Source organism: Corvus moneduloides, chromosome 28 (genome assembly GCF_009650955.1).
Source record: "Corvus moneduloides isolate bCorMon1 chromosome 28, bCorMon1.pri, whole genome shotgun sequence".
Classification (NCBI taxonomy): domain Eukaryota; kingdom Metazoa; phylum Chordata; class Aves; order Passeriformes; family Corvidae; genus Corvus; species Corvus moneduloides.
Genome location: NC_045503.1, coordinates 790,773 through 811,849, shown reverse-complemented (window position 1 = coordinate 811,849; position 21,077 = coordinate 790,773). Strand labels below are relative to the sequence as shown.

General features: G+C 58.7%; 2 protein-coding genes across 15 annotated transcripts in view; one reads left to right on the top strand and one right to left on the bottom strand.

Annotated features, from left to right (window-relative positions):
• Positions 1–9,366, bottom strand: part of PIP5K1C (phosphatidylinositol-4-phosphate 5-kinase type 1 gamma) — a 52,114-nt gene extending 42,748 nt beyond the window's left edge. For 6 of the 13 annotated variants that reach the window (XM_032092881.1, XM_032092886.1, XM_032092887.1 and 3 more), the window contains exon 1: positions 8,928–9,364. In XM_032092881.1, coding sequence (XP_031948772.1) covers positions 8,928–9,027 — 100 coding nt within the window. In that variant the 5' untranslated portion in view covers positions 9,028–9,364. Of the gene's footprint in view, positions 1–8,927 lie in introns of all 13 variants that reach the window. The other 7 variants (XM_032092876.1, XM_032092877.1, XM_032092878.1 and 4 more) reach the window with 4 other exon arrangements.
• A 524-nt stretch (positions 9,367–9,890) lies between these two features.
• On the top strand, positions 9,891–20,950 carry TJP3 (tight junction protein 3). Of its 2 annotated transcripts, XM_032092857.1 has the most exons (21): positions 9,895–10,362; positions 10,746–10,845; positions 13,757–13,924; positions 14,011–14,135; positions 14,346–14,448; positions 14,625–15,048; positions 15,349–15,452; positions 16,338–16,497; positions 16,586–16,676; positions 16,883–16,947; positions 17,084–17,159; positions 17,299–17,455; positions 17,670–17,778; positions 18,218–18,437; positions 18,747–18,943; positions 19,143–19,238; positions 19,464–19,534; positions 19,633–19,944; positions 20,065–20,331; positions 20,522–20,565; positions 20,670–20,950. In XM_032092857.1, exons 1-21 carry the CDS (start codon positions 10,169–10,171, stop codon positions 20,767–20,769), a joined length of 3,183 nt encoding a protein of 1,060 aa, XP_031948748.1. In that variant the 5' UTR covers positions 9,895–10,168; the 3' UTR covers positions 20,770–20,950. The 2 variants fall into 2 exon arrangements, with proteins under 2 accessions (XP_031948747.1, XP_031948748.1); XM_032092856.1 differs by having other exon boundaries at positions 9,891–10,362; positions 20,522–20,950.
• The last annotated feature ends 127 nt before the right edge of the window (positions 20,951–21,077 follow it).

Sequence of the window (21,077 nt, the reverse complement as noted above, 5' to 3'; positions counted from 1 at the left end):
GCTCAGATTGGTGCCAAGTGGCCTGAATTACCTGAGCTCAGACAGCCCTGAATGAGATGAAAATCCATACACAGCTGTTCTGAGCCAACTCCATCACCGGAGGGCTGACAGGACCAGCACTGAACAGCGTCTGAAGCAGTGCTGTGACTGTACTGCTGCCCAACTACAACTGGAGAAAAACCAGGTAAATTCCTAGAGCTCAGGAGGATGCTGTTGACTTGCCCTTTAAACAGAATCACAGTTCGATCTACAAATCAGGAATTCCACCCCAAAAAATGATTGAAATAATTGAATTAAATCACTTTGAAGTCATTCATCTCTTGCACAGAAACAAGACTGTTCTGCCATACTGCTGGAGAGCTATATCTGATTTTTTTGGTAGGTAATAAACAGGTGGAAAAGCCTCCCAAGGTCACAGGATGCTCCCCAGGTCGACAGCAGCAAGATGAAGGTGGTCCCCCCTCATCATCACCCTGCAGCACACGTGGCCGGGATGTTCTCCCATCCCGCAGGAAAGGGAGGAGGGAGAGCAGATTAAGGTGACCTACATTACCCCTGCTTTAAATACACAGGAGAATTGCTTTTATTCTGCCTACCTCATTCCTCCCTGGCCTTCCTGTCCCACCTAGGGTTGGCAAGACCCCTCTGCCCAGGTGGGGTATGCAGGTGGGGTGAATCCAGCCTTAACCAGAGAAGCAGAAAGCAAGTTTGGGCATCCAGCTTGAATTCCCAAGAGACTACTTGGCAAACAATGCTCTTTCAAATGGAGATGACACATGTTTCTGTGTCAGTCCTCAACTCCATCAGGTTGCACTTCACCGGTCTCAGTGGTTGCCTCAGCCACGGGAAATCTGGACCTTCACTTACTCGGGGTGACAGAATATAAAGCAGCAACTGAGAACAGCAAACTCCAAGGGAAAGAAAAGTCTAACTAGCAATTTAAACAACATCTTGTCAGGCAGAAAATGAGCAGGCAAAACAATCTTGACTAATTCTACTCTTGCAGAAGCACAACATGGTCACCAGCACAGTCTGACACATTCAAGATGCCCATTTTGAAGGGCAGCATCCTGATGTGCCTGAAGTTTGGGTCACGTTAAGGACAGGCTTCCAACACCAGCCCTGCTAAATGACTGTGAACCCAGGCCCCTGGCCCCAAAAGCAGCAGAACTCTTCTCCTACGGAAAAAACATGAAACAGCTGGGGAATTACTCTGATTTACTAAATTCAGTGAAGGAGTAGAGACCCGACTGGCTCCCAGCCCAGTACTCCCTTCCTCTGGTGAGCTGCATTTCCTCCAGGAGATGGCTGAGGTCAAAGTGCTCCCAGATCTTCTGGAAAAGAAATTAGGAGGTGTCTGCCATGGTACAGTAATGCAGACAAGTTGAATGCGAAGAGTCAGCAGTTTAACAGAGCTTTGTCCAAAAAAGCATTACCGAGTTTAAATGAAGAGTTAACAGCTGCTGTGCCTAAATGGGCCCTCAGAGCATGAAAACTCATTCTGCAGGAGCCACCAAGACCCATGCAAGAGCTCCCACAGGAGAGCAGAAGCAGGAAAGCTCTAACAGCGGCAGCTGGAGCACCTGGCAGAAGCTGAACCAAACCTCATTCCCCTGCATGGCTGGGAGAGGTGGAACATTATGCAGTAAAGTGAAAAGCAGCATTTGAGCTCTGTGGAGTCTGACCAGTCTGACCGAGCTCCCCACCAGCCACGGCGCCAGTGGCAGCATCCCAGCAGCGCTGCTGCGTTTTAATGACCACAAACAAGGCAAAGCTGCCCTCGTCTTGTAATCCATTAATTCCTCCCAGTTCGGGAGACTGGGCTATTTCACCCAGAACAAAGACAGGAGCTGCTGCCTGTGCTGTTCCCATGCTCAGCTAATCTCCAGGCCCTTTCAGTCATGGACATGGATCTGCCCCGGCTGGTCTTGTGACAAACCCTGGGCCATGACCTGGTTCCCTTTCTTGGATCAAGGAGTGCCTTGGGCAGCAGGAGCAGCTACAGTTGTGCTCCTGGAATGTGCACCCTTGCCTTTCAAGCACTCCTCATGCAACAGGCAGGTCTTCAACGATGAAGGCAAACAGCTCGTTTACAACTTCTCTTTTCTGCCAGGAAGTCTGTCCCACCCTCTCTAGTAGCAATTTCTGCAAAGAGAACATGCAGATTCTGCTGATTACAGAGGAGATGAGGACTGGGCCCCCTTAACGAATCTGCAAAGCATTTACACTCCTCACACTGAATGCAAACCACACAGGCAGTGGTTGGACACAGCAAAGTTTTGTTTCCTGCAACTCCAGATCAAAAGTCGAGCAGTTATCCAGAGGGACAGCACTTCTTGTGGGCATCTGCCAGAGGTGCCACTGTAAAGAACATGCCAGCTTCATGCTATAAAAGAACACTGCTCTTCTTCACATGTGGCTTAGTCCAGCCTGCTTCTGTGTTACAGTAAATATTTAAGAGAACCCTTCACATCACACACTGGCTCCCTAGTTGTACACATCTGTGTTTTTTTCAATTGAATTAGGAAAGAGCAGTAGGCTTCCTGTAGCTGAAAGCTTGCAGCTTTCAAAGAAAGCTGGAAGAGAAGCAAAGGGACTCGCAGCCTCTCCCCAGAGCTGTGAGACAAAAACACATCATGGTAAGTGGTGACCAGTGGCATGGGCAGGGCTGGAAACACTGGGGCAACCCAGCACATTGCCAGCTTTAGCCTTCCTCCCCACCACAGCATGTCCTCTGACTCAGCCTGGTAATTCACCACAAGCCAGTGCCAAAACCCACAGGTAAGCTGGGGAAGCCACAAGAACACACCATGGAGGACAATGACACTTAATTAGGGGTTGACAGCATTTTCTGCTAAATATGTGGATGAGGAAACAAAGTAACAGAAAAGCTGCTCTAGTCCCTTTTAGCTTTTTAATTACACAAATGCTTTCCAGAAAGTCTGGAGGTTAACCCAGCTATTGGCATCACTGAAAAAGTCAAACAAACAAGTGCCAGGCTGCTTAGGAACTAAGTATTTCAAAGACCTACCTAAGAAGGAAAAGCCCTAACATCACCTTATGATCACTGGCTTGTGCAGGGCTCTTGGAGAAGCCAGGCTCCTGTCTAGGGACTCAGTCTGCCTGTTCTCCCCAGAAGAGGAGGAGAGCCTGGCACAGCCAGCAGCTGGCTTTCCCTTTGGCACATCCTCCCCAGGCAGGCAGGTGAGCAATGCTGGGCTCTGCTGAGGTTTGTGCTGATGGGGATCAAGACCAAACCCACTTCACACAGGCCACAAGTTTGGTTTTTTACATGAGCCTCTTCTTTCTTGTGCTTTTGTTTTATTTCAGCATTGAACAACCTTTGGCTTCCAGGCCCTTGCAGTGCCTTGATTTCCCTCTCTGCTGTGCTCATGTCTTTTCCTGGCTGTGAGTGCATTCCCGTGGTGGAACAGCCGGCAGTGGGGGCTCAGCACGGCGCGTGTCCTCATCCCAGCATTAGAGGAAAACACAAGCGGCTGCACAGGCAGCCTCAGCCAGCAGCAAACACCCAGACCTTGCCTGGCCAGGAATTCTGCTTTGCCAAAGACCTACAGAACACAACAGGACTTTTCTCCTTTGAGTTCCTGCACTCACCATGGATTTAGAAAAGGTGAAATACCACAGAGGTGTGTCTATCTATCTAACAGTAAGTACTTACAGGGAACCCACACCAAACAACTAGGGCTTTGCACCTGCACAATGCTTAAAAATAGCTTCTGCCTGGCCCCACAGACATGATCAGACAATCGATGTGACTAAAAAATTATGTTATTGGGCACACTCATGAGGTGACCCAGCTTGTAGGCCTGGGAGATGGGTGAAGGACAGCAACACTGTCACTGGGTTATTAAACAAATCAAAATGGACTATTAGAGATCTTGGTTAGAGACTTAGAATGACTTAACGGGAAAGGAAGCACCCCACCTTGGCACCTGCTGTTCTGCCACTATTTATGAGTTTCAAGGCCAATCTGGATGGGGCTTGAAGCACCCTCTGGTCTGGTGGAAGGTGTCCGTGCCCATAGCAGAGGACTGGAGTGAGATGGTCCCTTCCCACCCAAACCATTCTTTGATCCCGTGATTCAAACATTCTGAGTCACTTCTCTCCCAACATAAGCATCCTGGAAAAAAGGAGGTGCCAAGGCCTCTGTGTTAAACCAGAGAGTGTTTCCCAAAACTGGCAGCCTGCTCCAATACCTGCTGCCCCCACTGTCTTCCCTGGGACCCAGGGGAAATCTGTGAGGGTGCACCCATGGGATCACACCATCTGGGGAAGGCAGGACCTGCTTTGGTTCCTACTTTCCTGCAGCCAGGATGCCAGAGGGAGCATCTCCTGCTAGCGACATGGGCAGCAGCTCCCTCCCCATGCTGCAGATGGGAGCATTGAGTGTTCACTTCCACCTAAACAAAGCCAACCCTCCTTGCACCGGGATCAGCAAACGTTTCCCCCTCCCACTCCACTTCTGACATTCCCCAGTGCAGTGCAAAAGGTGCAGTGGTTTCTGCTTTTTGAGTCACAAGTTACTGACCCCCACGTAACACCTGCAGTTCCCATATACACAGATGAACTGATCTCATACCAGTAGGTCCCAGCAAGCACATGGTACCGCATCCATGTCGGGAGTGAGGCACCTGCCAGGCCTCTAGAGACTAATCATGGTACATGGGACTATCCTTGGCAGCCCAAAAGGATGGATGGGAATAATCAAACATTGACAAAGCTGAAGCAGCAAGTGACGAGAAGGGCTCTCAAGTCTTTGTCAGGGTATCACACAGCCACGGCAGGGGTGTTTCTGGAGTCAACTGGTGCTAACTGAAAGATGTGTCCATGAAGGAAGAGAGTGCTGTAATTCCTGCAGCTGCTTTTCAGGCTATAACCACCTGATATGGGAAAACCATATTTATTAAGCTTGTGCATCTGGCAAGAGCCCATAATGGTCATGTCAATGAATCACTTCAATAATAGTTCCCAAATTATACACTGTTCATACTGAATCCACTCAGGTCATTCCCTGAGGAGCTCTTCCAGAGAGGCCCATGCGCCTCCCAAGCGGGATGAGGCAGTGGCAGCTCTGCCAGCCTCAGCCCCAGCAGTGGTGGAATGGGCTGTTATATACAGGTCAATGCCAAATGCTGGTTAATGAAAATGAGACTAATCATCCCCCGTCCTGTGTGTTTTTGGGGACTTGTTCTCCAGCCTGCCCTGACACCAACACAGGCGGGCTCAGCATCCTTTGGGCAGTGCCCACATCTGCCTGCTGTCCACACTGCCCTTCCCAGCTCGCAGGCTCCATCATCCCAGCTTCCCTGTGTGCTTCCAGCTGATTCATATCTTAAAGAACAATTAATTTGCCAGAGCAGCCTGAATTCTATTTTCATTGCCTTCCTCCTTCCCTGCAGCTGAGCTGTGACTTATTGACTGTGAAGTAACTGCAGGGTCTTTAAGAGTTCAAGGCACGGGGTGTTTTTCTGCCTGTTCCTGCCTGGCTGACTCCCTCTGTAATCATCCTCGCCAGCACCATTTCACGGCACAGAGGCATGTGACATCCAACTAAGCTGTGAACCATAATCATGCTGGGGATGATGTTTACATTTGATTTTTCCTCAAGCTGATAAGCTCTCTTCAATTTCCCCTCTCCATCACGTTGGTATGAATTGAACTGCTTATGCCCCACAGGGTGGAATTCTTCTCTTATCTCTAATCTGCTCACTGAAAAAATTGCTTTCAGCAACCCTTCAAAAGTCACTTCAAAGTTATCACTGCTAAGAGGGACGAGCTGCGATACCGTTCCTGGGCTGTCGCAATCAACGCCCTCCCAGTGCTTTTCAGAGACAGCCACACAGGTGCCACCAGCACACAGCACACCTGGCTGGGATCTTCATTTTGCTCCTTCAGCCTGAGGTACAGAGAGACAGCTGTCCAACAAGAGTGTAAATCCTTGTTAAATCATTTCAGCTCCCTAAAGCATTAGAATCCAACCTTGAAGAACACATTGGAGGCTTCTGCTCCAGCTCTAGACCATAAGTGATTGGCAGACTGCAACCTGTGTAATAGGAGACCTGACCGATGGAAATAAATCCGATGTCAACTTTACTTCCCCATTAGACTGAGAATTCCCACTTTAGAAGGGAGATGGTGGAGGCCAGTTCTGCTGTCCAACAGTTGGACAGTGCCAGTTCTTTTGTAGTAACAGCTCTCCCATAACTTGACCATCCTTGGATAAAAGGTTTCCAGATCCTGTGTCTCCAGACTGCACCTGGCTAGAGGAATGGTGATGCACCATTTGCTTACCCAACCATCCCTGGGATGAGGGCACCCCAGCCTGAACAAGACCAGTGCTCACCTGTCACCCCTAGCACCATACCTCCCCACACCAACTCTACTCCTGCCCAGAGCTCACCGGAACCCTGGAGCAGCCCCTTACACTCCCTGCAGTCCCTCCCCAGGGCATGAGGGTACAGATTCAGGGAGAAGGCACAGCAAGTATCTGCACCCATTAGATCTTAAAACTCCCTTTTCAACTAGTTGGTCACAAAACTTTTTAAATTTTGAAGCCAAGGTCTCAGGAAGGGACTAATTGGGCCTGTGTGTTCATGAATGAACAGCCCTGCTGCTGGCAGTAAGTGAAGTTTCCTCCCTTAAAGCATGAGATTTCCAAAAGTTCCCTTCAGACACTCTGTACCTTAAGTCAACCTACTGCCACGGTCTCACTGCCTTCCAGCCCTTCTCCATGCAGTTTTATTCCCGTACCAGACAAACTGGTAATTTTACTATAATTACTGAGGGCTTGGGGAGGGTCTATGCTGGCCTGACCCACAGTCTGGATTAACCCTGCCACATTGTTCAGGCAGAGCACAGCACCCAGATGGCTCCTCTCCAGCCAGGAGCCAGGCAGCAGGTTTCAGCTGCGCCGGTGATCCTTCATCAGCAGCACATGCAGAGCAGTGAGCACAAGGGGAGCAGCACGAAGCACCCGTGTAGGTGGGTCACGGGCACTTCAACACCTCCACACAGCAGCGAAGGCACACAGGCCGATATGGGGATTTGTCACTCAGTTCAGACCACAGAGCACAGTGACAACCCCAGACCCACAGCACAGCCCACCCTGTGCAGGTGCAACTGTGCCTTCCCACAGCCCACCAAAGGCCACCTCCATCTCCCGGGGTTTGCTCTTCTCCAGCAAAAACTCATTTGCTGTTGTGCACATTGTCCCCAGCCCCTCGGGAGCTCCAGCTGCAAGTGCAGCTGAGGCCAAGTGACACAATTTGGATGCTACCCAAGTGAGGAGTAAGCAACTTGACTTGAGAAATCAAAGCATCGGTGAGATTACTGGCTCCGTTTCATCTTTTTTACTATCAGCGTAAGGTAAGACAGCCTACAGGTTCATAAACTCAGGTTTACTTGCTCACGGAAGAAGAAAAATACATGCTCCCTGCTTAAACCCTTCCTGAGCAGCAGTCTCCATAGACACTTTGCCTAGTCCTGAGTAACAACCTTCTACCCTCCCCAAAAACCAGAAAGGTGACTGAGAAATGAGAAGGACAAATGGTATTTTAATTGTTCATTGGTGTCTCTGCCCAGGGCAGAAGGGTGGAACAAGATGGGCTTTAAGGTCCTTCCAGCCCAAACTCTTCTGTGACTCTGATCAGCAAGAGGTTCTCTCTCACTCCCTCAGCATCACCAGCCAGCCCTCCTCGTGCTGGGAGAACATTCCCAAAAAGAGGTCCAAGGATGTGTGGGAGCATGGCAAGCAGCCTTGGGAAGTCAGGCTGCAGGCTGCCAGCCCCTGCATTTCCTTGCAGCACTGAGGAACCACAGCAGGATGGCTGGGGACAGCTTCCCTCAGCCTAAACCTCGGCACCTTACCCAAAGTTACACACTACACCCACATCCCCGGCGCGGCAGATGACATCTGCGAAACGAGCACGGCTCCCACTGTAATTAGCTGGTTCTCAGAAGATCTAATGATGCTCATTTAAAGGTCTGACGACACGGAGATCGCTGTCATCACACAGCCAAACCCACCACACACCACCCCGGACTCGGGCAGGTGCCCGGAGCTCCGCGTCGGGCCCGCGGAGGAACGTGTCAGCCCGGCAGCAGCGGGGCTGAACATCACGAGCACGGCTCAGCATCACGAGCACGGCTCAGCCAGCAATCCTGAGGCTGTTAATGAACTAGAAATAATTAGGCAGCAGCGGAGGCGGGGGCAGGTCCACAGGCACAGCCCCATGAATCTATCCTGCCACTCAGAAACCCCAAACCTTCTGCTAATGCCGCTGCGGGGCCGGGGCTCGCTCTGGGCCCTGACAAACGGGCCCCCTCCGGCGGGAGGGACCCCGGCCGGCGGCAAAGTCCCCGCCCCCGCTGCCAGGGTCTGCCCGGCTCTCCGACCAACCCCTCCAGCCCGACCCTGTGATCTCCGGGGAGCGAACCCCGAGAGGGGACGGGGCAGGACGGCCCCGACACGGCCCTCCAGGCCCAGCCGGGGCCGGTTCCGGGGCTGGGAGCAGTCTCGGGGACGGGCAGCCTGTGCCCCGCAGGGTGGTCCGGGGGTTGCCCCTGCCCCTCGCAGCTCCGAGACTCCCGAGGGCAGAGAAGGGGGAGCCCCATCCCGGTATCCCCGGTGTCCCCCGGTGTCCCGGGCCGGGGGCGAAACCATCCCGGGGCCGGGGGAGAAGGGGGGAAGGGAAGCAGCAGTTGGACGGGACCACGCGGTGTCTGGGGGGGGCGCACTCCGGAGAGGGGGGGAGACTGGACCGAACCACTCCGAGAGCCCCGCGGGGGGGCCCGGCCGGGGTTACGGCTGGGGTGAACCACTGCGAGCCGGCGGGACACGGGGACACGCCGGGGCTCGGCCGGGTGGGGACAGCCAGCGGCAGCCCCCGGTGCTCGCGGCGCGTTACCTCCTGACGCGTCCGGTCCCCCCACGCCGGCCTCCGGAGTGATGGCACCGGCACCCGCCGCGGCCGAGCCCTCCGCCTCCTCAGGCACCTCCAGCTCCATGGCGGCCGCGGGCAGGCGCAGCCCCAGGGCAAGACAGGCCCCGGACAGGCCAGCGCCCGCCGCCGCGCTCCTCCCGGGTACCGGCCGCGGCGCGGGGGACCCTGGGAGCGCCGCGGACCATAGAACGCGGGTGGCGCCGCGGCCAGACACGCCCCGACCAGCGCCGGAAGCACAGCGGGGCTCTTCCGCCGGGGTTAATTGCGATGCGGTGGAGGGCTGTCGCGATAACCGGCGGGCTGTGGGATTCGACGGAGTGGGGAATAAGGGAGGCCGCAGAAACTCCCGCCGCTCCCTCACGGTGCGGCGGCCACGACACCCCCGGTGGAGGGGGAAACACCACAGGGCCGGGGGGCGAGGCCTGCGGTCACCATGGCAGCGGGGCGGGGCTCCTCGGGGCGGGGCCTGCCCGGAGTTGCTATGGCAGTGGAGGTGGGGCTCCGGGGGCGGGGAGTCTGCCGGTCGCCATGGCAGCGGGGGCGCGGCCTGCAGGTGGCCGTGACGGTGGGGGCGGGGCTCCGGCGGAGGGGCGGGGCTCTGGCTCCGGCGGGGGCGTGGCCAGCTCTCCGCGGCAGATGTCGCGCCCCCGGCCCGGTGCGGCTCGGTTCCTGCGGCGCTGCCCCCGCTGGACCGGGGCCCTCCAGGGGCCTTCCTGGTGCCGGGCGCCGCCTACCACCCCCCCCCACCCCTCCCGTCTCCGGGAGCTCCCGGTAGCCACACAATCCGCTGGGCTAGACCGGGCCTGCCGTGCACCGGGACCCGGACACGTTCCCTGGCCCCTGCGCCGTTCAGCGCCGCCGGTTCCCGGCCTGGGCCGGGGCCCGGCTCCTCCCGGCCCCGCGGCACCACCTAGTGGCGCCGCCCGGCCCAGGCCCGGGTCAGCCCCGGGGCGCGGGTCAGCCCGGGCCGGCCCCGCCGGTTCTCCGGGCCCCGGGGCCACGCATGTCCCGGACGGGTAGCCCCGGCTAGGAGGCAGCGCTGGAGCCACCGGCACTAATGAGGCTGCTCGGCGGCGCCGGCCCCCGCCAGAGGGGCTCCCGACTGCGGCTGGTCCTGGGGAGCGGCGGGAGCTGCTCCAGGCTCTCCGTGGGGCTCGGCCTGGAGCAGCCGGTGCCGAGGAGAGAGCGGAGGGGCAGGCGGCGGCATGGCCCCGGCTCCGGGGTGGCGGTTGCGGGCCAGGGGCTTCCGCAGGAACTGGTCCCCCCACGCCGCCTCGGCGCTGGGCTGGGAGCGGTACCGGCCCCGGCAGGAGGCGGAGACCCGCGGCGTGGACCTGATCGCTGTCACCGCGGGAAAGCGGCCCCGCAGGACGAGGCATGACGGGGGGCTGGTCCCCAGGTGCGGACAGGGGCAAGGGAAGGGGAGGAGAGGGGACAGCAGCCATCACCAGCCTCCCCAGCCATCACAGGGATCCTCAGGCTGGCCCCCGTGTCTGTCCCTTCTTGGGGCAATGGGTGACGCTGGGAGGGTTTGGGAGTCTGGGGCAAAGTCCCACTGCTTGCCTGGACAGGGCAGGGGTTTTGAGGGGGAGGAACCCCTATCTCCAGGCACCGCCACCACCGGCATCCTGTGAGCCTGTCCCGGTGCAGCGCTGGGAGGGCGGTGAGTGTAGGTGGCTGAACCACCATCACGGTGGAGGACACCAGGGACAGCCCTCCGGGAGACCTGCTGTGCCCGGCAAGCTGCCCCGGGACCTCCTTCCTGCTCCTTCCCCGCTGCAGGCAGAGTCTGGGCTACAAAGGGTTACGCAAGGCACCCTGGAGTGACACCATTGCCACCAGCCCCGGAGCTCAGCTCCTTCCTGGTCGGATCCCAGGCTCGGTGAGTGCCTAACTCTGTCCCCCGGGATCTGTCGGCCGTGCTTTCTGGCTTTCAGTCGTGCTGTCAGCTGGGGAACCGGCCACGCTTTGTCTCTCTCTGGGTGGCTTCAGGACCCACTGACCCTCCTGGAGCTCTGCTCCATAGTAGGGACATACCGTGGAGGATCACAGCTGCACGCCCCACGGCTGGAGGACGTGCCTCTCTGCTGCTGATTTACACTCGGTCCGGAGCAGCCCTTCCAGAGACCTTTTCCCAGAGCAGGAGGTCGGGATCAGCCCATTGCTCTTTGGGTGGGTTTGGGATAGAGCAGCCTCTGGAGGGATCCGGGACCTCGGTGCTGCATGGTCAGGACCAGATAAGCGACGAGTGGTTTTGCAGCACTGGCTGAGAGCAGGGACCTCGCTGATCCCAGGAAGGCTTTGAGGTTCTCAGGATGAGGATCCCTATCAGGGGAGGAGGGGTTGGGAAACATTATGGGTGGTGGGGTTGGCTGTGTGCACGGCTGAGGTGGACAGTGTGTCCCATCTCCCGACTCGTTGCTGTCCCCATGGCGGGCATTGTTGGTGGCGTCACTCAGGGCCAGGCACAGCCCCGAACTGGGGACCTGGCAGTGGGATGAGCTGCCCGAGCACAGCTCGGCTTTGTTTGGCTTTAAAACCCCTGGGAGGTGCTGCCACGGTACCTGTGAGGAGCGGTGTGGGGCTCCCAGTGCTTCCCGTGCCCGGTGCTGGGTGTGTCGGGCTGAGGTATGGTCAGCTCTGCCCAGATACTGCCTCTCCCTGCGGGGCCATTCCAGGTGCGGGCTGGTTTCTGTCGGAAACCGGCTGAGCCGGCTCCTCCTGCTGCCAGCCTTGGCCTTTGGCGGGTGCAGGCCCTACGCCAGGTCTTGGGGGGAGACTGAGGACAGGGACAGGGCTTGGTGGCACCGTGGGTGCACTGCCTGTGCCACTGGCGACATGGGAGCTGCTGCCGTCCCCATGCAACGGGCAGCAGTGGAATGCAGGTTTGTGGCCGGTGTGTGGCACCCCGCTGATGGGACAGTAGTGGGACCCTGCTGGAGACAGCGAGAGGCTGTGTTGGGTGGCATCAGGGGTGGCTCTGGCACAGCAGATGTCACCACCCGGGGGAGGGGGATGATCTGGCTGCTCCAGGTTGGTGTCTCTTGGACCTATAGCTCACACCATGTCACCTGCGGGTGTCCAGGGAGCACGAACAACACTGGCGACACAGCTGAAACCACCCCAATGCCACACTGGGAGTTCCTGTTTATTATCAGCTTTCCTAGTGCTGGTACAGGACAGTGGGTGCTGCCACACTGGGGTCGTGCTCAGCCCCAGCTACCCCCGATCCCACGTGTCCCTGGGTGGCAGGGAGGCACTCGGGCTGGTTTCGGCAGCTGGTGACACAGAGGGGACTCTGCCCTCCACACCCGTGGCTGCAGCCCGCCCATCGGGTGAATGATTACCCCAGGCCTCCCCTGGCCCTCCCCGGGGCTGCAGTGAGCCAGGTGTCATTTCAGGGGCTCAGCCAGGTCTCGTTTTGGGGGCTCAGCTATCTGCCTCGGCACAGCTCCAGCCGGGGCTGCCCGTGGGATGTCCTTGTGCTAGGGCTGAGCTGCCGCGCTTGCCCAGGGCTCGTTGCCCACTGCCAGATCCCTGTTGTAGCATCACCCCGGCATTGCCCACAGGGTGTCTCTGAGGCCTCCAGGTCCCACCAAAGCTACCCCATGGCCAATTCCCAAAGGGGTTGTGGAGGTTTTGAGCTGCCTGTGGCACCAATGTGGGGATCCCTGGCTGAGCTTGAGGGGGGCTGAGCTGTACTGGGGGGCTGTTAGGAGTGAGCACAGCCCTGGCACCGCCACTCCAGAGCCCTCGGACACCATGGGCCGTGTGGTGCCGTGGGAACTGGGGGTATTCCGTTCGGAGACGAGGATGCTCAGGGAACCTCATTGCTCTCTACAGCTCCCGAAAGGAGATTGTAGTAAGGTGGGGATCAGCCTCTTCTGCCAAGTGACAGGACCAGAGGAAATAGCCTCAAGTTGCACCAACAGAGGTTCAGATTAGATACTAGATAATTTTTTTCACTGAAAGAGTGGTCAGGCAATGGAATAAATTGCCCAGGGAGGTTCTGGAGTCACCATCCCTGGAAGCATTCAAGAGGCATCTGGATGTGGCACTTGGGGACATGGTTTAGGGGTGATTATGGTGGTGTAGCGGTGACAGTTTGATTTGATGATCTTGAAGGCCTCTTCCTACCTTGATGATTCTGTGATTCTGCGAGGCCCTGATCAAAGTGGCCTCTCCCTGTCCCACCCCATGGGAACTGGTGGGAGGCTCTGGTCCTGCTGTCTCCCACCCACATGGGAACCCATGTCTCTCTGGGTTCATGCCAACATTCCCTCCAGGGAGCCAGGGGCTGGTGGAGATCCCTGGGCCCATCCCAGGAGTTTCAGCCTCAAAGGGATGTTATTCTGTCAGTCAGGCTCGTCTGTCCAGGGAAACCAAATGGTGAAACTGGGGCAGTGGTGCTGCCAAACCAGCAGGCAGAGCTGCTGGAGCCCAGGGTGGGTGGACAGGCACTGAAACACCATCCAAAGCAGCAGCCCAAGGTCTGCTGGAGGGGAGTAAGACCACGAGGATGGCACAGACAGTGGGTCCCAGCCATGGAGATGAGTCCTGTCCTTGCCCTGTGTAAAACCTCCCCTTCCATGGATGCATGTCTGAGGGGATGGAGATGGACCCCCAGGGGGGTGATTTCATGGTGTACAGAGGCAGCTCTGGGTTCGGAGCCATGCGGGGTTAGCTGGGGTGTGACATAGCTGCCAGTCCTGGTGTCCTGGCACTGTGGGGCTCTGTCCCCTGCAGCCTCACAGTCCCTTATGGCTCAGCTTTGCTGCTGCTCTTTGTTGCAGCCTGATGTTGGATTGAGGAAGGGGCCAGCAGCTGTAAAGAGGAGCCGGAGCCGGTCAGAGCCCCCCAGCTGTCCGGCTGCCACTGCTGCTCTCCCCAGCTTGTGCTGGTGGGTGCCCACCATGGAGGAGATGGTGATCTGGGAGCAGCACACGGTGACACTGAGCAAGGTGAGTGTGGCCTGGGGTGGCCCTGGGAAGGGACTGGGTCTGTGGGGTCAACTCTACCTGACCCCCCTTCTGCCCACGCCCACTAGGACCCTCACCGGGGCTTTGGCTTTGCTGTCTCTGGAGGCCGTGACCATCCCAACAGGACAACCGGGGACACAGCAGTGTTTGTTTCAGATGTGGTGTCTGGGGGACCAGCGATGGGTCAGCTCCAGTGAGTGCACGGGGATGTGGGGCCATATGGGGTGCTTGCTGCCAGCGAGGGTGGGAAGGATGGAGAATCGCTCCTGCTGGGACAGGGCCAGCACCACTGTTGCCCTGCCTGGCTGGAATGGGATCTCTTGGGGTACACTTGCTACCCTACAACCTCCCTGGGCTGGGAGCTGTGCCTGGGGCAGAGTCACAGCTTCATTTTCCCTCCCAGGAGGAAGGATCACATCGTGATGGTGAATGGCCTTTCCATGGAGAATGTCCCATCCTCCTTTGCTATCCAGACACTTAAAACCTGTGGCAAGATTGCCAACATCGTGAGTGTGCTCTGTGGTGGGATGGGGGCTGGCGTCATGCCCACGCTGTGCCTGTCCCCATCCCAGCTCCCCTGTCCCACACACCCAGGGTTTGGGGCTTGAGAATTGCTGCAGGGACATCTCCTGGCAGAGACAGCTGTACCCACCATCCTCTCCTACTCACTTTGCACCTGCAGACGCTGAAAAGACCGAAGAAGGTTCACACCTCTGTGAGCAAGGGCAGCCCTGGGTCCCCCACTGTGCCCCGGCACTACGACTCAGACGATGACTACAGGCTGCACCGCTCCCGGGATGACCTGGACCACAGTCAGGGCTACGATGGGGACTCATCCAGCGAGAGGAGCTCTGGTCACCACCACGATGACCGTCGCCATCATAAGCTGGTGCCACGAAGCTGGAGGCGAAGCCAGGACAGCAGCCACTGGGTGCAGAGTGGCTCGGATCGGAGACGCCATGGCCAACATTGCTCTGCTAATGCCTTTGGCCAGGACGGGGACACCAACGGGCTGGCCCTGGTGTCAGGCTTCAAGCGGCTGCCACACCAGGATGTGCCAATGAAGCCCATCACATCGGTACTGGTGAAGCAGAAGCAGAGTGAAGGTGAGGCCCTCCTGCTCCTGCTGTCCCTGGGTCTTGTTGCCTGATTTTTGTCCATGCCTTCTGCCAGGGAGGAGGCGATGGCTGGGTGGGTGCCAGGGCCTGGCTGCAGCAAGGGGACAGGGCATGCCATGCTGGGTGCACTAAACCTCCTGCCCTCAGCCAGGGGCTACAGAGCTCAGCTTTGGGGCTTACCAGTACCCCAAGGGGAGCTGGGGCTTGTGGGGATGGTGCCGAGGAGGGACCTTGAGAGGGTCCTGCATCTGCCTGACTCTGCCACCATCACGGCTCTCTCTGGTACAGAGTATGGCCTGAAGCTGGGGAGTCAGCTCTTCATCAAGCACATAGTGGAGAGCGGGCTGGCAGCCAAGGGCAGCTCCTTGCAGGAGGGAGACCTCATCCTGAAGGTACGGGGGCTGCACGGCACTCACTGGGGGTCTCATCTGCCCCTCTTTGGAGGGCTCATCCCTGGCTAGTGTCACTGCAGGGGCCAGTCATGGCTGTGCTGGAGGCAGTTCTGTCTGGTGCCCACTCCCTGCCCCAGCCCCCCTGGCTGTCCCAGGGACCCCACAGGGGCTCCCAGGGCCCAGCTCCCTGTGTTGCCAGGGCTGGTGGCACGTCCTGCTGGCACAGTGGGGTCGTGTCCACCCCACTGTCCCCATGGTGTGTGGTCCCCTGCTGTGTGTCTGTGTCCCTACTGGATGACAGTCACAGAGGTGTTTGTCAGGTAAAATGATGCTTGAAGTATTTGGGGAGGAGAAAATAGAGGGAGGGAGACCCTTTGTTTGCACACCTGGTCCAGGCAGACCTGTGGCTGCTGGGAACTGGTGCCAAGGTGACTCTGGGGCAAACAGAAGGGATTACGTCCCACAGTCTGTTGGGAAAAGCTGCTACCACTCAGGGAGATCCCAGCCCCTGATCTTGGGGGCCTGACTTGGGGCCTGACTCCCCGGCACCAGGCCAGGGCATGGAAGGACAGGGCTGGGCCCAGGGCAAAGGAAAACTGAGCTTCAGGTGTCTGAGGGGTCCATGCAGCTCCTGCCTCTGGGCAGGGCCCCAGGCAGGTGGAACAAGCCACACTAATGTTTCCTCTGCACAGAATAAGGTCACACGGGGAGGCAGTCAGGAACAGAGACACAGAATAGGTGAAGCTGTGGGAGCTGGGGCTGGGCTGGAGGGGCTGGGAAGGGACCAGGAAGATGGCAGTCAGAGCATCCCATCCCAGTGGGGTGTTCCTGGGGGTGGCTTTCCCAGGAGCAGGTGCCCTGAGGACTCCCACTCTGCCCCTCCAGATCAATGGGGTAGCCAGCCAGGACATGTCCTTGGCTGAAACTCAGCAGCTCATCGAGCGGACAGAGGGGATCCTGACCCTGCTCATCCTCCGGGACCACCGGCAGTTCCTGGTTAACATCCCTGACGTCGACAGCCAGAGCGACAGCTCCCGGATGGACGGTGAGGAGACATGATGGCAGGGCCAGGGCCAAAAACACAGCACAAGGACTGCATGGTCACTGATGCATCTCCCCTCCTGCTGCTGCAGATATCTCAGACATTGACTCTGAGCTGTCCCATCCGCCATCTCCAGAGACCTCCCCACGACCTCCAGCTGCTGCCAGGACAAATTCACCACCGTAAGGCCCTCACTGTCCCCATGAGCCCCTCTGTCCCCTGGCAGATCATGCTGTGTTCTCCACCTGTCTGGGGATGCTGGTTCTCCATTCCTAAGCCAATGTCCCTGGAGGTGGTACTGCCATTCCCAGCTTGCTCTGCTGTCTCCACTGCCCATTTGACACTGCCTGCCTGTGCCCTGCCTAAATCCTGCTCACTCTTGTTCCAGGGAGAGGAGACGATCAAACAGGGAGCCTGTGGCTGAGGTGACTGTAGCCGATGCTCGGGGCCCGGGTGAGTGGACTGGGCACTGAGAGGGCTCCAGGCTCCTGTGCATCTCCACTGCCCAAAGCCCCGGCAGAGCTGTGCCAGGGCTCCCTGTGCCTCAGCACAGCCACTGCTGCTCCTGCATCAGCTCTCCTTCCTGCAGACCTTCTGGAAGCCATGGAGGGGGATGGCCACAGCCCCCACAGCAGCCCCACTGCCCGAGCTGCCCACAAGGATGGGTATGTCTGCAAGAGGCAAGGGGGAATGGCTGGGGGACATGTGGAGCTGCTGCGGCACAGGGTTGGGGTCACAGGGTCAGTGCCTCCCCGTCCTGTCCTTGCATGTCACCACTGGGCTGACTGTACTTCCCCGTGGCAGGTACAGCACCAACTCCAGGGTCGTGCAGTTTGTGAAGGCCAAGAGTGTGGGGCTGCGGCTGACGGGTGGGAACGATGTGGGCATCTTCGTGTCGAGCGTGCAAGAGGGGAGCCTAGCTGACAGCCAGGGCGTCCAGGAAGGTGACCAGATCCTGCAGGTACCCGGGGCTGAAAATGCTCCATATGCTGCTGCACCTGGATGGGCCCCAGCCCTTTTGGGTCCAATATCTCCCCAGGGTATCATCTCCAAGGTGACAGGGACCAGTTCCCTCTCCCACTCTGCCCTGGGCACTGATGTCCCTGGGTCCCCTGCTGGTGCCTATGCCCTCTGTTCTGCTGGCAGGACCATGTCCAAGTGCTTTTCTGTGGCAGGTGAATGACACCAGTTTCCAGAACCTGACCCGTGAGGAGGCTGTGGAATATCTCATGGCCCTGCCCCCAGGCGAGGAGGTCACGCTGTGGATCCAGAGCAAGCAGGACAGTGAGTGGTGACCAGGCTCATCCTGGGCTTGTGCCTCTCCATCCTCTGTCTCTTCTGGGCGAGCATCAGACCTGGGCTTGCCATGGCCCTTCCTGCCCCTGCAGGGTGGTCCTTCTTTCTCCCTCCTCTTCCTCCTGATGAAGTTGATGGGTGGGGACGAGACCATCCTGGCCCTGTTTGTGCCTTGGCTTCCTGGAGCACAGGGGCTTTCTGGAACCATGGCTCAGCCTGGAGAAGCCAGTGTGTACTGGGGAGTCAGACCCTACTGTCCCCAGCATGCCTGAGAATGCCATGGGAGGAAAAGGTGTCTCCAAACCCTCCTTAGCAGCGAGGGCTACTGTGGAGCGTCCCAGCCAGCCTGGTGCCTTCCCAAATTTCTCCAGTATCTTCTTCCTCAGCCACCTCTTCCCCTGATGGTCCATCTTGCCTTGGGCTCCAGTTTACAGGAAGATGATCTCATCCAACGTGGGTGACTCATTCTACATCCGGACACACTTTGACTTTGAGAAGGATACGCCATCAGGGCTCAGCTTTGTCCGTGGGGACGTGTTCCACGTGCTGGACACCATGTACCGGGGCAGGCTGGGGAGCTGGCTGGCTGTGCGCATGGGCAGAGACCTGCAGGAGCAGGAAAAGGGCATCATCCCCAACCGGAGCAGGTAGGGATGGAGCCAGGAACAGCGCCTAGACAAGCAGAGCCAGGGAAGGCTCCCAAGGGAGCTGGGGACATGGATAGTGGGCTCAGTGAGAGGCAGGGCAAGGGCTGGTGGGGCAGTGGTGTGAAGCGTGAGCTGGTGAATTCCCTCCTTGGGGGTGGTGGGGCAGCTGATGGTCAAGTTGTCCAATGTCCCAGAGAGAGAAGTCTACCACAGCCTCACCTGGCTGTGCCGCTGAGCGGGGGTGCCAGCTTCTCCTGACCTGCTCCTCAAACCCAGAGGCTGCAGGTCCTGAGCCCTCTCCTCTCCCAGGGCCGAACAGATCGCCAGCCTGGAGTCAGTGCTGAAAGCCACGTCTGGCGCCAACCCCTCTGGGGCAAGGGCTGAGTTTTGGAAGCTGCGGGGCTTGCGGGGAGCCAAGAAGATGCTGCGGAAGAGCCGGGAGGACCTGTCTGCCCTCACAAAGCAGGGGCACTACCCACCATATGAGAGGGTGGTCCTGAAGGAAGGTGGGCACCAGGACAGCCTGAGCCACCTTGGGGATGTTGGTCCTGGGGCTGCCCTGCTGATGCTGATGGGCCCCCTCTCCTGTGAGGAGCAGGGCGAGTCGCAGGCCTGTGGGCACTGCGAGGAGTGGGGCTGGGTGCTCGGGTGCTGGGAGCTCTGCCCTTGCCCCCACCCACCCCGAGCACCTCTGTCCTCCCACAGCCAGCTTCAAGCGGCCAGTGGTGATCCTGGGCCCCATCGCAGACATTGCTGTGCAGAAGCTGAGCAGGGAGTTGCCCGAGCTGTTTGAAATTGCCCGTAAGTGCCCCCACACTGAGGAGAAAATGACATCCAGCAGCCAGACCCCATGAGAGTTCTTTACCTTTGGCTCCCTCCCTATGACACCCCAACACCTGCCTGGGCTCATTCGCCCTCTCCCCTCCTCTCCCTGAGGGACACGACCCTGGGGCTGGGCATGACCATGCCCAGCCTGGGGCTATCAGAGGTGCAGCCCCTCTCACGCCCCATCTCTGTGTCCTGCAGCGAGCGTGCCCCGCGATGGGGCATCGTCCAAGGTCATCAAGCTGGACTCGGTGCGGCAGATTGCAGAAAAGGTGAGACTCACATGTCCTTGGAGCCAGCTGGGGCCTGTGGAAAGCCCATGGCCCCCACCCCTGCTCCCAGCAGGGCTGATGGCTGTGCCCTGCCCCAGAACAAGCACGCCTTGCTGGACATCACACCCTCGGCTGTGGAGCGCCTCAATTACGTGCAGTACTACCCAGTGGTGGTGTTCTGCGAGCCCGAGAGCCGGCAGGGCATCAAGGCCATGCGGCAGTGGCTGGCACCCGACTCCAGGAAGAGCTCCCGGCGCCTCTATGCCCAGGCCAACAAGATGAAGAAATATTGCAGCCACCTCTTCACGGCCACCATCAGCCTCAGTGGCAGCGGCAATGCCTGGTACGAGCAGATCCAGGACATCGTAAGGACACAGCAAAGCCAGCCTGTCTGGACAACAGCAGAGCAGGTACAGGCACAGGCTCTCTGGGGTGAGGCTTGGCCTCCTGGGGCTGCAGCCAGGCGGGTGATGGGGCTGCGCATGGCCCCGCACAGCTTGAGTCCCACATCTCTGTCATCCCCCCCCCAGGCAGATGTAGCACCTGAGGACAGTCTGGAACTGCTGAACCCACCAAGCACGGTGGCGTCAGGCTACCTGACGTGTGACAGCCATGCCAACAGTGACTACGACGACACAGATGGGGAGGCGGGCGCCTACACTGACGGCGAGGCAGAGGATGCCTATGACCAGCCCGGGCTGGCCCGTTCCTCTGAGCCAGCCCAGCTGGCCCCGAGCCATGGCCTGGACTCCTCCGAGCAAGCACAGCTGGCCCCAAGCCACAGCCGAAGGGAACAGGTGGGTTCCCCCAGACTGGTACAAGGACCTGGGGGGGCAGAAGAGGGTGGCACAGTGCCTGGCTCTGGGGTGGAATTCCCGTCCTTGTGGCACAGGCAGGGTGTCACCTCTGGCTGCTGCAGCGTCCAGCTGTGTGTCTGTGCCCAGCTCTGGGGCTCCTGCCCTGACCCCCCCATCTGCTCTTCCCCAGGTGCCCGAACAGCCACGGCAGGGCCGGCGCTATGACAGCATCAGGTACCCTGTGCCCCGGGGTGGGGGTGGCAGCCGCCCAGCGCTGGGGACGTCCCGGAAGGGCAGTCCCTGTCACACAGAGCCATCACCACCCTTCTGTCCCCCAGGGAATACGAGCACGAGGCGGTGAGGAGGAGGTTCACACGAGCCAGGGATGACTCAGACCAGGATGAAGGCTACGAGTGGGGCCCAGCCACAGATGTGTAGTGGCACTGCTGGCCTGTCCCTCTGGGTGCAGGTGACAGCTCAGGTAGTGCCCCTGTGGCCAGGCTGGGCTGGGCCCAATCCTGCTATACACTGCATCACCAAGTGCCTGCACTACCGTGTGCCTCCTTCCCTTTTGGCCACAGCCACTGCTACTGGAATAAAAGGGATGTTTGGATCAGGACAAGCTGTTTCTGGGGGTGCTGTGTGGCAGCATGCAGGGGACACTGTGCAGCAGGCTGGCCTTGCTGGGACCCAGGCACCTCCCTGGCCAGTGGCCCTGCATATGTTGAGGCACCGCAGGGGGAATT

Excerpts from the sequence above, each read along its gene's own strand:
- TJP3 (XM_032092856.1), top strand. The coding sequence starts at position 10,169 with ATGGCCCCGGCTCCGGGGTGGCGGTTGCGGGCCAGGGGCTTCCGCAGG. Across the intron at positions 10,363-10,745 it reads GACGGGGGGCTGGTCCCCAG|GCAGAGTCTGGGCTACAAAG; the intron begins GTGCGGACAGGG and ends TCCCCGCTGCAG. Across the intron at positions 17,456-17,669 it reads AAGGTGACCAGATCCTGCAG|GTGAATGACACCAGTTTCCA; the intron begins GTACCCGGGGCT and ends TTTCTGTGGCAG.